The following is a 12,264-nucleotide window of genomic DNA, read 5'->3' as shown; positions in this document are numbered from 1 at the left end:
GAAAATATTTTGAAGATGATATTATGTTTTTCCAGTTGTTGTGTTACTGAGGCCGAATCTTGCTCTGTAACCCACAAACAAATCTTTCATTTCTAGAGACCTTACTGTGTAATTCTCTCTAAAACAAGCACAGCGGCAAAATTACATAGTAGCAGAAGCATTAGTCACATGATTGCACTTGCACTCGCTTCAGTGAAAACAAAAAGAATTCATTTATTGCAGGTTACGGCAGGAAAATGACATGGTGGATTCTGCTCCACAGTGGGAAGCCGTTCTAAGAAGACAGAAGGAGAAGAACCAGGGTGACCCTAATTTCCGGAGGTCAAGGCATCGGTCTCGATCGTACGTTAAGTAGAAGTCTGCAGTTTGTTTGTAGCTCATGGTCAATATTACTAGGAGACCTGACCTATGTAATTGGATTTACATTACTCTAAGGAGCGATACTGTATGGTCCAGTGCTCCGTGATATATGACTGGTGGAGAGTAATTACTCTTAGACCTATAAATGACTGCATGTCGGAGGGTTTCATCATTATCAGAGTATTAGGAGGATTCGTATAAAGAGCTGAGGTTAGTCTGCTAAGGCTGCACAACAAAAGCAAATGTTATCATTGATTTTCTACATATTTAATTTATTTCAATAAAGGCCTAATTGTTAAATGTAGAAACGATTATCTTCAGCTTTCTTTAGCATTGCATTCTCTTATGCTTTGCAGCATCCATGGCAATTTATGAGTCATACATTGAGAGCTCAAATATGCTCCATTAATATGCATTGTATAACCAGAGCTAGGAATTATTCTGTAAGCCAGGGCATGAAATCAGGGGGCTCAAACCACTGGATTCCAGGTATACACCAAAAAGACCACTGGCACTAGTAAGAATTGTGGAAAGTGAAGAAAATAGCCACACTCCCCTCTCAATTGACCCCCCTCAGGTGTAGCACAGTAGCTCTAGAAGAAACTGCAACAGTCAGGTGGCATTCATTGTAAATGTGGCTACTCAGCCAATCACAGGCTTCAGCAGTGATACTGCCATGACCGACACTTAACTGCTGAAGCCTGTGATTGGCTGAGCAGTTGCACGTACAGTGCCTGGCATGTGACTGCTGCAGTATCTTCCAGGATAGCAGTGGCATGGATCAGTGCTCCTGCCCTGGACTTGTGAGTGGGGCATTTGGGAGGTGAATGTTACTTTTTTAAAAATTCTTTTATACAATTCCTTGCCCATAATTAGTCTCTCAAGATCCCATTAACTAGACACTAAGGACTGGGACACTAAACGAAATAACCAGGTATTATTGTAAAGTAGTTTGATGTAAATTAGGAGTAAAAATAACTCCTTTTTTATTGTCACCGTGTCATTTTTAGGTGACTGAGATTCTTTGCAGATTCATTTCTTTATATAACTTTATAGCAGTTGGAGCTCTATTTTTCTGATACGGAGCTTCAAATTGTCTGCATTGTCCCACGGAAAGTATTGTTGCTAGTTAGATCTATCCCATCTTTATATTTATACTTATTAAAAAAATGATTGTATCCCCAGATATTTCAATACTAATGTTAGAAGAGCGCCACCTGCTGTTTCTATTGAAGAGTTTTTCTATATCTGGTCGGTACTGTTGTATCTTGTCTACATCAAAATGATGGGTGGAGACCTAGTGACACACAGTATCCGCCCATTTAATGCCCCCAAGCTCCTGATTGGCTATGGTGGTGTCTTGGCATGGTTGCAGTGTTATGGGTTAGGGCTGGAGAGTATGGCCCAATGTCCACAGGCAGATTTGCTGCCCATAGAAATGAATGGAGCTTCCGCATTTGATTTTATGGCATTTAATTACTATCCGCGCCGATTTAAAACCGCAGCATGCTCCATTTTCCTCGCAGATTCCGCGCAGATCTTGCTCCATTGAAGTCTATGGGAGTCGCGTATCTGCAGTGATCCACAAATACATTAAAATGCATTTGCGGACCTGCTGCGGATTTGAAGGTTAGAAGTAATTAGAGAGGTGGGGAAAAGGCTTGGAAGGGATTTGGTTTCTTATCCCATTTTTTTTTTTTCATTTAATTTCCACGCGGAATCCGCAATTCAAATCCGCGTACATCAGTGCGGAAAAAACACAGAATCCGCGACCACCCGCAATTATTAAAAAATCATTTTTAACACGATCCGCAGTGCACCCGCTGCGGATCTGAAGCTTATATCCGCAGCGGATGCACTGCATGCCGTGGACATTAGTTCTAAGGGTTAGGAATAGGCTGCAGGCGTAGAGTTAGGATTAGGTTCTGTTCCACTTACCACCCCGCTGTCAGTGTCCCCGGTAAGCGATGGATCTGCGGCTGTGTGGCTTCAGCAGTGGCTTTGCTCAGGGTTTTCCCGCTGTGACTCCCCGGCGGTGGCCTAACAGTGTGCTACAGACTCAGCTTCTCCCCGGCGGCCTGTAATCCTTGTTCGGCTGTGAAAGGAGTCAGGAGCTGGCTGCCTGCGACCTCAGGTCCCGCGGCCCTGCAAGCTCTGTGTTGTCAACGGCAAGTTGTTCTGACCTGCATGCGGTGAGTGTCCCCGGTGGCCTCAGCACTCTGTTCCTCGCCGACCCTCAAATGCATAGCATTGAGGACAGTACTATCCCTGGTGGCCTCGGCGCTGTGGTTCTGCCAGCGCTCTCACTATGCATCACAGCTGCCCACCAATGCATGGGACTTAGGAACGACATGCCAGGGGCCGGAGATAGCACCGCACATAGGCACAGCAGTGGAGGGGTGAGCGAGGAGTTGGTGGCGCTCATCATCGCACAGCGCAGGGTAAGCAGTACATGCTGGCAGCACAGCAGCAGCATAGAAGCCCATCGGGTAAAAGTGAGAAGCTCCTGCAGCCAATTAGGAACTGGGGGCGTCACCTGGCTGTCAAGCAGACTATCCCTTGGCTCCACCCATCACTTCCAGTGCAGACAAGATACAACACTACCTGTCTGGTCCACCTTAATAAATGTTCTGCATCTTTTCTGACATTAGAGAAGACACCGCAATCTTCAGAAGCAGCCGCTCACCACATTGGGCAGCCCTCCATATATCCAGTAGACATAGGAGCAAGAATGACCAGGTGTGACCACCTTGGAACATATACTGAAGTGGGCACAGATTAGCAACATTAGTCCTGGAATATCTGGGGATAGAAACATCTTTGTAATAAGTGTGAATAAAGAAATGTTTATAATTATGGGCTGGATTTAACTATAAACAATATTTTTCATGTCTTGCTGGCTACTTGCAGTCACCACTAGCTTGCTTGGACCGTGTTTCATGGGGCGTAAGGTTGTCAGGTAGTTAGGATGACTGCTATTTTGGCACTCAGTACCAACTCATATTAACACGCATAGAAGGAAGAGTCTTTTGTGGAGTTTTCCTTTGTGTTGAGGTCACCAGATTAAACTTGGCACAGTGATGAGGTCGATCAACTTCACTTACAGTCATGTAATGTTCTCAGCAATAAACAGTAAATCTGTTAACTTCATTTATAAACGTTACTGGATCATCTAGAAACAATCAATTAATATGAAACTACTTAAAATATTTATAGTAAATGGTAGCTTTCAATGACAACTACACTTCTAGCCCTCCACTAGCCCCAAAAGTATTTAAAGTAACAGAAAATACACCTGGGAATATTCACTCTCATTTTTCGGGTTCTATAGGAAGATCTGCACCAAAATCCTTAGTCTTTTGTGGATTTGTCTTGTGGATGTTCCTGCAGAAATTATCCACAGCAAACCCGTGCAAACTAAGCAAAAAACTGCGCTAATGTTGCCCACAGAAACCAATTATGTTAGTTGTTTTATTTTATTGGTACATAAACATGGTCTTGATCTTGAAAATAAGTGTGCATTGTTTCTGGAGGGCAAGTGAGGCCATTTAATGTCAAGGGAGCAGTCTCTAACATGAGGTCCCGGTGACCACCCGCTTGACAGTATATGGGCTCATTTGTATATTGTGAGCTGGAACTAATGGCACTGATTGCTTAGGACTAAAGGGGATGGGGGCTGGAAAGAAATGTATAAAAATGGCAGAATGGGTGAAGTGGCAGCTATAAACTAATATAGAGAGCTGCAGTTGATGGAGAACATGACAGGTCCTCTTAAAATGACAGCCCTGTGGCTGCCTGCACCTACCCCTAGGAGACATTACGGTTTACTATAAAGACATTGTAAGAAATGAATCTACAAAAAAGTTTGGACCTATTTTATTCACGAAAACAAAATGGTGTTTTATGATGAATATTCACGGTAAACGGAACTGCCCAAATCTCCCATTTACTAGGAGGGAAAAAATATTGCCATTGGCTGGACGCTCCATGTCAGACGAAGAGTCCTTTTACTGCCAAAGTGGGACATAGGGGCCTGGTTTTTCAACCAGATGTAATGATGGAGGGTTATGACTAGTCCATAGAGTAGATGTTTTCACTGCCCATCAAAAGAGATTTATAATACATGTAACTGAGCTATTTGGGCAATGACGGAGCAGGAAACTAACAAGAGATTTGCCATTAGCTGCTATTCGTTGACTGACCTTTTTTCTTTTTGTCAGGAGAAGCCCAGATGTTCAAGCAAAAGAAGAATTGTGGAAACACATTCAGTAAGATTTCATTAATTACTCTTCTCTAAGGTTGTGTCAAAAAATACTGTTATCACAAGTTTTGAACTTCAACCCTTGGAAGTTTTTAACCTCCAGATGGCAGCATGATCTAATGTGTTCCAAAATCTATTGTTATGCAAATGTGAGATGGTACAGTGCCTCCTCAGTACCATCCATTAGAAGGTAGCTTTCCTACAAGTTAATACCCAACCTTTTAACAGCCCTAGTAACATGACTGGGGATATAAGCCAAGCAGGAAACAATAACCATGTACAGGCAGGCTGTCTTGGGGATTTTGCCCCTCATTGGTGTTACAGTAGTTTTCTGGCTGGCTTGATAGACCCATGACATGGGCTATGAGGGGTACAGTTTCTTCTTATGGAGAGCACTTAGTAGCCATGAGGAGACTTAAAAGGGCCATGCATGCTCCTCTGGGAAATTTGATATACAGATAGAAGATGATATAATGCCTTGGCCGTACCACCTATTACAATCTAGCTTTCCTACGAGATAATATCTGGCTTATATTTAAAATGTTACAAGGCCTGTTAAAATGTCAAAGCCAGAGTCTTCTCCAGAAGGAAAAAAACTATTGCTGGCAGAGTAACACAAAGACAATCTAATAAGCACTAAGACTTGGCACATGGCTGGTTGCAACTTTCGCCAGCAAAAGCAGTTCATTGGGTCAGCCTCATTTCAAAAAGTTGATCTCTTTAAAAGACAGGCTCTTTAGCCTAGGCTTCCCAATTTAAAGGGATTGTCTGATATAAACAATTTGATCAAGGCAGTCAATGGTCTAAAATACAAAAGAAGCATTACACTGATTTTGTTTGCTGCAGTGCAGAGGTAACGACCTGTCAACAAGACGTGCCTGCTGCCGCCAATCACTGACCTCAACGGTATACCAGTGAGGCCAACGATTGGCTGACAGTCACATGTTATCGGTGCAGTGTCATTGCTGCAGCCAGGTTAAAAAAGACTGATAGAAACATAATGCTGCTTTTGTTACTTTAGACCATTGCTAGTTTTGGAGAACTCCTTTATCACCTGCAGTACCTCCTATATAGGTGACGTAGAGGCAGAGCAGAGGTGCTGATGGTGGCTACAGAATATACAATAACGATGCCCAAATTGCCACCTCCCAGTGCTCTACTGTGTACCACTGTGCACTGCATTTGAAGAACAAGAAGTAAAGTTAGCAGTGTCATCAGAAAATGTTGGTAAAATGGATGCCTAATACCTCTGGCAAAATCCATCAATTAGACTGTAAATCTGAGATTATTCTATTACATTACAATCATCAGCCATGCAGTAGCTGTGTTTATATGTAATTACCCGAATATTCAGGTCTGGAAATTGTTCATTTGCAGGAAGGAACTGGTCGACCCCTCAGGCTTATCCGAAGAACAATTAAAGGAAATTCCGTACATGAAGATAGAGTAAGTTAATTAACCTGAAATGCACCCACGCTGCTAGCTGAAGAATTCTTAAAGCAATACTGCTAAAGCGAAAATCCATATATGAAAAGGCATAATTCACATGAAGACTGTTTTTATATTGACAGTGTCAGGTCTAAATAGGACTGGACCGGCAGTGTGTTGGAAATATCAATGAAGTATATGGATGCTCTCTATTAACCACAGTTAAATCATTATAGGGGTTGTTCCAAGAAGACAATGCTTGTTCTATATGCCCTACTAGAGTATATGAAGTCATAGAACAGGGTCCCTACTTGGGCCCTTTTTCTGTAAGAGCACCTGCCGTTTTCAGTTTGTTTTGCATGCAGTTTGTTGCTGCTCCAATGCTTGTCAAATGGGAAAAATAAACAATGTTGAAGATGGTCTTGTTTAACAATAATTATACTGTCTTTAACAGCAACAATGCAGATATGTGTGTCTCCATAGTTACAGACTACAAACACACCCGGTGTAACCGGTAACTGTAGTTAGGGTGGTTTCACACCTGCAAGAACTTTCTGGCCTAGAAACTTCTGCAGCATTATCTGCTGTGTGAATATACTCTTAAGCTGGATTTACACAAGCAATATTTAGTGCAGTTTTTTTTCAGCGTAAACAGAGGTGTATACAAAAGTCCTTAAATGCTCATGTGAATTAACCCTTAGTATGTATGCACATGTCTATATAAGATACAATCCATGATAAATGTATATATGTCTACATGTACACTATATGACCTGGTGCTACCTCATGCAGACTATAAATAATATCCTTGTTCTGTAAGTAACAACATGTTGGGTTTCAATTCCAGGACTCAAGGTGACCCTATACGTATCAGACACTCGCACTCCCCCCGAAGTTTTCGCCAGTACAGAAGATCTCAGTGCTCTGATGGTGAAAGATCAGTTCTATCTGAAGTCAAGTAAGTTCTGTTGGCAATCACTAAGAACAGTAACCGCACAAAACAGTAAATGAGGCCAGTTTCACATCTATGTCGAGGGTTCTAATTTCCTGATCTGTTCCAGGAGCAGGAAAGGGGACTCCCTGGGCCCTACAGCTCTGTCTTATGACAGAACTGAACAGCGCAGAACGGACTCCATTGGTCCATTCGCCTTACGCTCAGCTGCCGGGCTTCTGAATGGAAGAAAAAGCACTACATGCAGTGCTGTCTTCTGGTATTTTGTGCCGGATGAGCAACAGAACTTCTGACTGGCGGTTCCAACATAGATGTGAAACCGCCCTTGTGCTGTGCAGTGGAGAAACTAAACAGGTGAAGATATGCAGTTACATTGGTGCCTGCAGGGATCCAAAGAGCCATTTGCACAAGATGTTTAGGGGGCTCTGGAACAAGATTTTTAATTAACCCCTTCCTGCTCCAGGACATACATTTACGTCCTGGAGCGTCAGGGTATGTATGAAGAGAGGTCACGGGCCGACCTTTCTTCATACAGAGCGGGAGTCAGCTGTTTATTACAGCTGACACCCGCGGGCAGTAAGCTACAATCGGCCGCACAGGCGATCGCGGCTATTAACCCTTTAAATGCCGCTGTCAATTCTGGCAGCGGCATTTAAATCACCCGAGCAATCGTCGGGGTCTCTAGCTGTGAATTGTAGGTCACTACTAGAGGTACACGATCGTTTCTTTCCTTCTCTGTATATCGGAGTAGTTGATTTCTGAGTATCCTAGTGGCTCTGGTGATTTGGTCATCAATTGAGGTGGGATGGTAGCCCTGATTTAAAAATGTCCTTTTAATATGGTATAGATGTTCCTCTCTGTCTGTCGGCTTTGAGTAGATCCAGTTATATCTGAAGGCCTGGCTGTAGGCGATGGACTTTTTGATGTGTTTAGGATGGGATCTGTCCCATCTAAGGTATGTGGGCCGATCAATCAGTTTTCGGTATAGGGATGTCTGTATTGCGTTTTTTGAAATTTTTATGGTGGTGTCCAAAAAGTTGATTTCTGTATACGAGTAGCTTAATGTCAGGTTTATGGTGGGGTGGAATGCATTGAATCTCTCATGGAATTTTATTAGTTCTTGTTTGGTGTTGGTCCAGATGATTATGATGTCATCACTGTAGCGGAAGTAGGCCAATGGTTTGCTGGAGCAGGAGGCCAGCAAGTCACTTTCCAGTTTTGCCATGAAAAGGTTGGCATATTGCTGTGCCATTTTACTGCCCATGGCGGTTCGAGTGAGTTGCAGGAAAATCTCTTTGCCAAAGGGGAAATAATTGTGTGTGAGGATGAATCTCTTGAGTTGTTCGAAAGCGCAAAACAGCAGCATGTATTTTTGTTAGCCATTAAAAGGTATCATATCTACAAGATTACTTGGTTTCTCTTCCTGGGACCAATCACGTTTTGCTTCACTGGCTAACACGGTACCAAACTTTTTTCAGTAGTGCTTGTGTAATAGCACTCTAAGGCTAGTTTCACACTGGCAATCACGATATTGCCACCAGAAAATTGCAGCAATATCGCAATTTTGCTTGAGATGTCTGAGTATCAGCGCTGCTTTTTCTCGTGAGAAAAACAATAGGAATTTCTAATACCGGTATTAAAAATGCATTGCACAAAAATCGCAAGTTCATGCATTGAGCTTGCCTAAGGCTTCTTTCAGCCGTTTTCATGTCAATCGCTATTTCCATCTTCTATGCAGAAAAATGCACAGGAACAGAAACCAGGACAGAACCATAGGGGTCCGTATGTGAGATGGAGACGTCTTTGGTCGCTGTTTCACATAGTTTCTGTCAGTCTTTTCAACTGGATAGAAGAGTGCCTTCCTTAGGACTACGTGGCCTGTAGGCACAGCATGTTAGCAGGTTTAGGTTTTGAGTTGCATATACTGTAACGGTGTATTATTGTGTTCTAACTCACAACATCAGCTAAACAAATCTATTGAGCTAATATCTATATATTTCCTTTAAAAGTGTGAAAACTGATCTTCTGCCTCCTTTGACCGTGACACGAGCCTCAGATATCCATTACACCACTGGACCACCTTCACAGGTTAGCTTGTTTTAATCCTGGATCAATGGACACTTGTCTTTATGTACTAAATCTCCCAATATTGATGATACTGCCTCGTTTTGATTTCAGAGACGGAACGGGTCCAAGGATAGCCTGATTGAAGCTGGCATTTCTCATGGCAGGGATGGAAAGCACAGTATAAAAACCATAAAAACAGTGCAGACCTCACACCTCACCTCAGAAACCTGACAATCTGTTGACCACGAGGCCACATAAATTATTTTTCCAGAACAGACTAAATGGAAAATCTCTTCAGACCTTATTCTCACTGGATCATGAATGGCAAAGCTATTACCTGCAAGTGTTGTGGCCACTTTATATTGGAAGGTGTGGAAACGAGACAGTTCTACAAAGAGCTGAACAAAGCTTGCGTCTCGTTTATCAGCCGCCACGGTTACCACAACCACCACATGAAATAAGCTGCTCCAATGCTGTTGTTACAACCCCGTGTACATTTGTGTGGTCTGTGACACGGGAAGCCAATCATTTCTAGCTGCCGGAGTTTATTTAAACAAATTGGACGTTAAACATACTTGACACAGTCTTAGATTTTAGTTGCTACAAGGACATTTAGCCCATAGATGCTTGTATACCAAGTGACACATTATTTGTAAATTTGTTTTTTTATTTTGAAGACTTTTTGAGTTTATTTTATTCTTGCAGTATTAAGATTCAAAAGTATTTAAGAATAAAAAGTCTAGACCAAAAAATTTTTTTAAGTGCTTGTATTTGATCACCAAGACCATGATGGGTAATTGGGAGTTCCTCAGGACCGCAGCTGTAAAAACCAATCACTTGTACAGCAGAAATGTCAACAATTACAGTACAAGTGATGTGCGCAAATTAAAAAAAATCTCCATATAGAGCAGAAGAATTCAGAAAATGTCAATTCATGCTGCAATTTCAACCTTTGTAATGCAAAGGTTAAAACCCAAAGCAGCAGAATTTGTGCCGTTTGATTTTTCAGGTGGTTTCCAGCAGGAAGAATTTTCAGCCAGGCGCACAGGACCAAACAGTAAAACACTGTAAAAATCACAACAGGTGTAGCTGCATATCCCTGTGTATTGTGTTTTTGTATGCACATAAACAGTGTATTTTAGGTACAGTCATGCATGCACTGGCTTCCTTTTAACTCGTTTCCTAGCACCATCTTTTTAATCCCCCCAACTGCAAAAAAAAATGCGATGTAACTGCATTCCGAACACACCCATAGAAAACAGTAGGGCTGCACAAAGCACGGTAAAATAGAACATGCTGCATTCTTTACTTTATGTGCATAATTTGCGCATGTGTGAATGGATCAATACACTTTCATTGACTTCATTCACCACACATTGTTTGCGGACATTGCATGTATAATAGACAATGAAATTACACCGTTGTCAGCCCAGCTTTAAGTCTCTCACATAGGCGTTTGCAGAAACGCTGCGTTTACTACAGATTCAGCCCGGTTTCAGCAGCGCTGGCATGCGTTATGCCAGCGTTTTCGGGACAGCTGAAACCGCAGCCAAGGATGCTGCAAGAAAAAAAAAATCCATACTCACCTAGCAGGTGCCATCAGAGGCTCTCTCCAAACCACCATGCAGGCCTCAAGCCAGCAGAAGATCTTTTGCTAGCGACGCATATTAGAATCACCACCTCCAGCAAGAGTTTGCTCTGAGTGCTGGCTGTGAGTGGGGTAAGCGGGCTTGTCACTCAGTGGCGCTTAGCCAATCAGAGCACTCTTGTCGGGGGCAGGGATTCTAATCTGTCGTTAGCAAAAGATCCTCTGCTAGTTTGACAAGTTCCCGCCAGCCTGGCCGGAGAGTCCCCGACGGCACCTGTCAGGTGAGTGTTGATCGGCCCCCGCAGGTAGTGTAGCTAGGGTGTTTAGTGTTACCCAAAATGTGGCACGTATTCGGCAGCGCTGAATCTGCTGCTCATTCATTTTAATGGGTGACTCGGGTCTGAAAACGGCCAAAAATAGAACATGCATCGCTGTCAAAGCACAGCGTTGGAAACACGTTTTGACGCTGGTGTGAGCAGCCCCATTAAAATGAATGGGAGCGTTGTACAGTGTTTAGCGCAGCACTGAAAAGGCAGCGCTAAATGCTGTTATAAAAAAAGTCTGTGAGGGAGGCCTCAGGAGTCTCTGGTTAGTAAATGAAGTTCAGTCAAACATTGTGTGTGCATCTTATATAGTTTAGGCTTGTCTTTTTCCTACAAACTGTATGTAATTGTTTAATTCCTCATAACTGCTGAACAGACGAACTCTTCCTTTTTGTGATGCTGCAAGCTCTGACCGATCAGCTGCCTTCTGCTTTGTCCTCCAAATACCCAGGTAAGGTTCATACACAGGTATGTTACATGCTAATTTTGCAGTGGATTTTGCTGCATTTATCTTTTGTGATGGCAATTTGTGGGAGAGGGGAGGGGAACCCCTGCCCCTATGGCATACCCTAACATTCAGATGGGTTTGTCAGCACCAGCAGTTTCCAATATATAATTAAGCTATATAGCATGCAGTCTTGCAAAATGTAAAATGAAGGGACAGAAGTCTCCTGGCCATTTAAAATCTGCATTCAGTTGTACAGATGTTGGTGTAAAATTCCAGGATGGCATCTCCTGCAACAACTGTTTATCATAGTTTCAGCTGGATAGAAAAGTGCCTTCCTCAGGATATGTGGCCCCTTAGTCACAGCATGTTAGTGGGTTTAGGTTTTGAGCTGGATGTGTATAATTGGGTATAAATCGTGTTTCACGCTCAATGTGTTCATTTTTGTTCAGCTGATGCCTATACATACCCCCCCCCCCCCCCCACACGATTGATGTTTGCATCTCATTTTGATTTCAGGAATGGAATGGGTCCAAGGAAAGCCTGATAAACCAACTGGGAGACCTACACCCCCCCATCAACACCCCCCACAACTTTGAGTTGTTTTGCTATTGACAGCAAAACAAGTTTGTTTGTTTTTTAAAGGGAATAAAAGGTCTGATTTTCAGCTTCAGGTGTTCTATTGTGAATAAAATATGGTTGAGATTTCAAAGTCATTGCATTCTTTTGGGCGGCAGATAGGTTAAAATAAGGTACTCCACAGCTGTATTACAGCACACGTGGTTGTGGGAAACTTACATCCACAGTATGCCTACTGTTTCTCAGAAGGAAGTCTTCACT

The 12,264-nt window shown here is 42.7% G+C and overlaps 1 protein-coding gene across 3 annotated transcripts in view; it reads left to right on the top strand.

Annotated features, from left to right (window-relative positions):
* Positions 1–12,115, top strand: part of EPB41L4A (erythrocyte membrane protein band 4.1 like 4A) — a 262,636-nt gene extending 250,521 nt beyond the window's left edge. The window contains exons 18-24 of one of the 3 annotated variants that reach the window (XR_010792817.1): positions 223–342; positions 4,581–4,628; positions 5,999–6,067; positions 6,897–7,007; positions 9,011–9,089; positions 9,180–11,430; positions 11,944–12,112. Coding sequence is in view for 2 of the 3 variants with exons in the window: in XM_066603055.1 (XP_066459152.1) it covers positions 223–342; positions 4,581–4,628; positions 5,999–6,067; positions 6,897–7,007; positions 9,011–9,089; positions 9,180–9,299 (547 nt within the window). In the remaining variant the exon portion in view is untranslated. Of the gene's footprint in view, positions 1–222; positions 343–4,580; positions 4,629–5,998; positions 6,068–6,896; positions 7,008–9,010; positions 9,090–9,179 lie in introns of all 3 variants that reach the window. The other 2 variants (XM_066603055.1, XM_066603054.1) reach the window with 2 other exon arrangements.
* Positions 12,116–12,264: the final 149 nt, after the last annotated feature.

This window comes from Eleutherodactylus coqui, chromosome 5, assembly GCF_035609145.1.
Source record: "Eleutherodactylus coqui strain aEleCoq1 chromosome 5, aEleCoq1.hap1, whole genome shotgun sequence".
Taxonomy (NCBI): Eukaryota; Metazoa; Chordata; class Amphibia; order Anura; family Eleutherodactylidae; genus Eleutherodactylus; species Eleutherodactylus coqui.
This window is presented reverse-complemented; position numbering and strand designations above follow the sequence as displayed.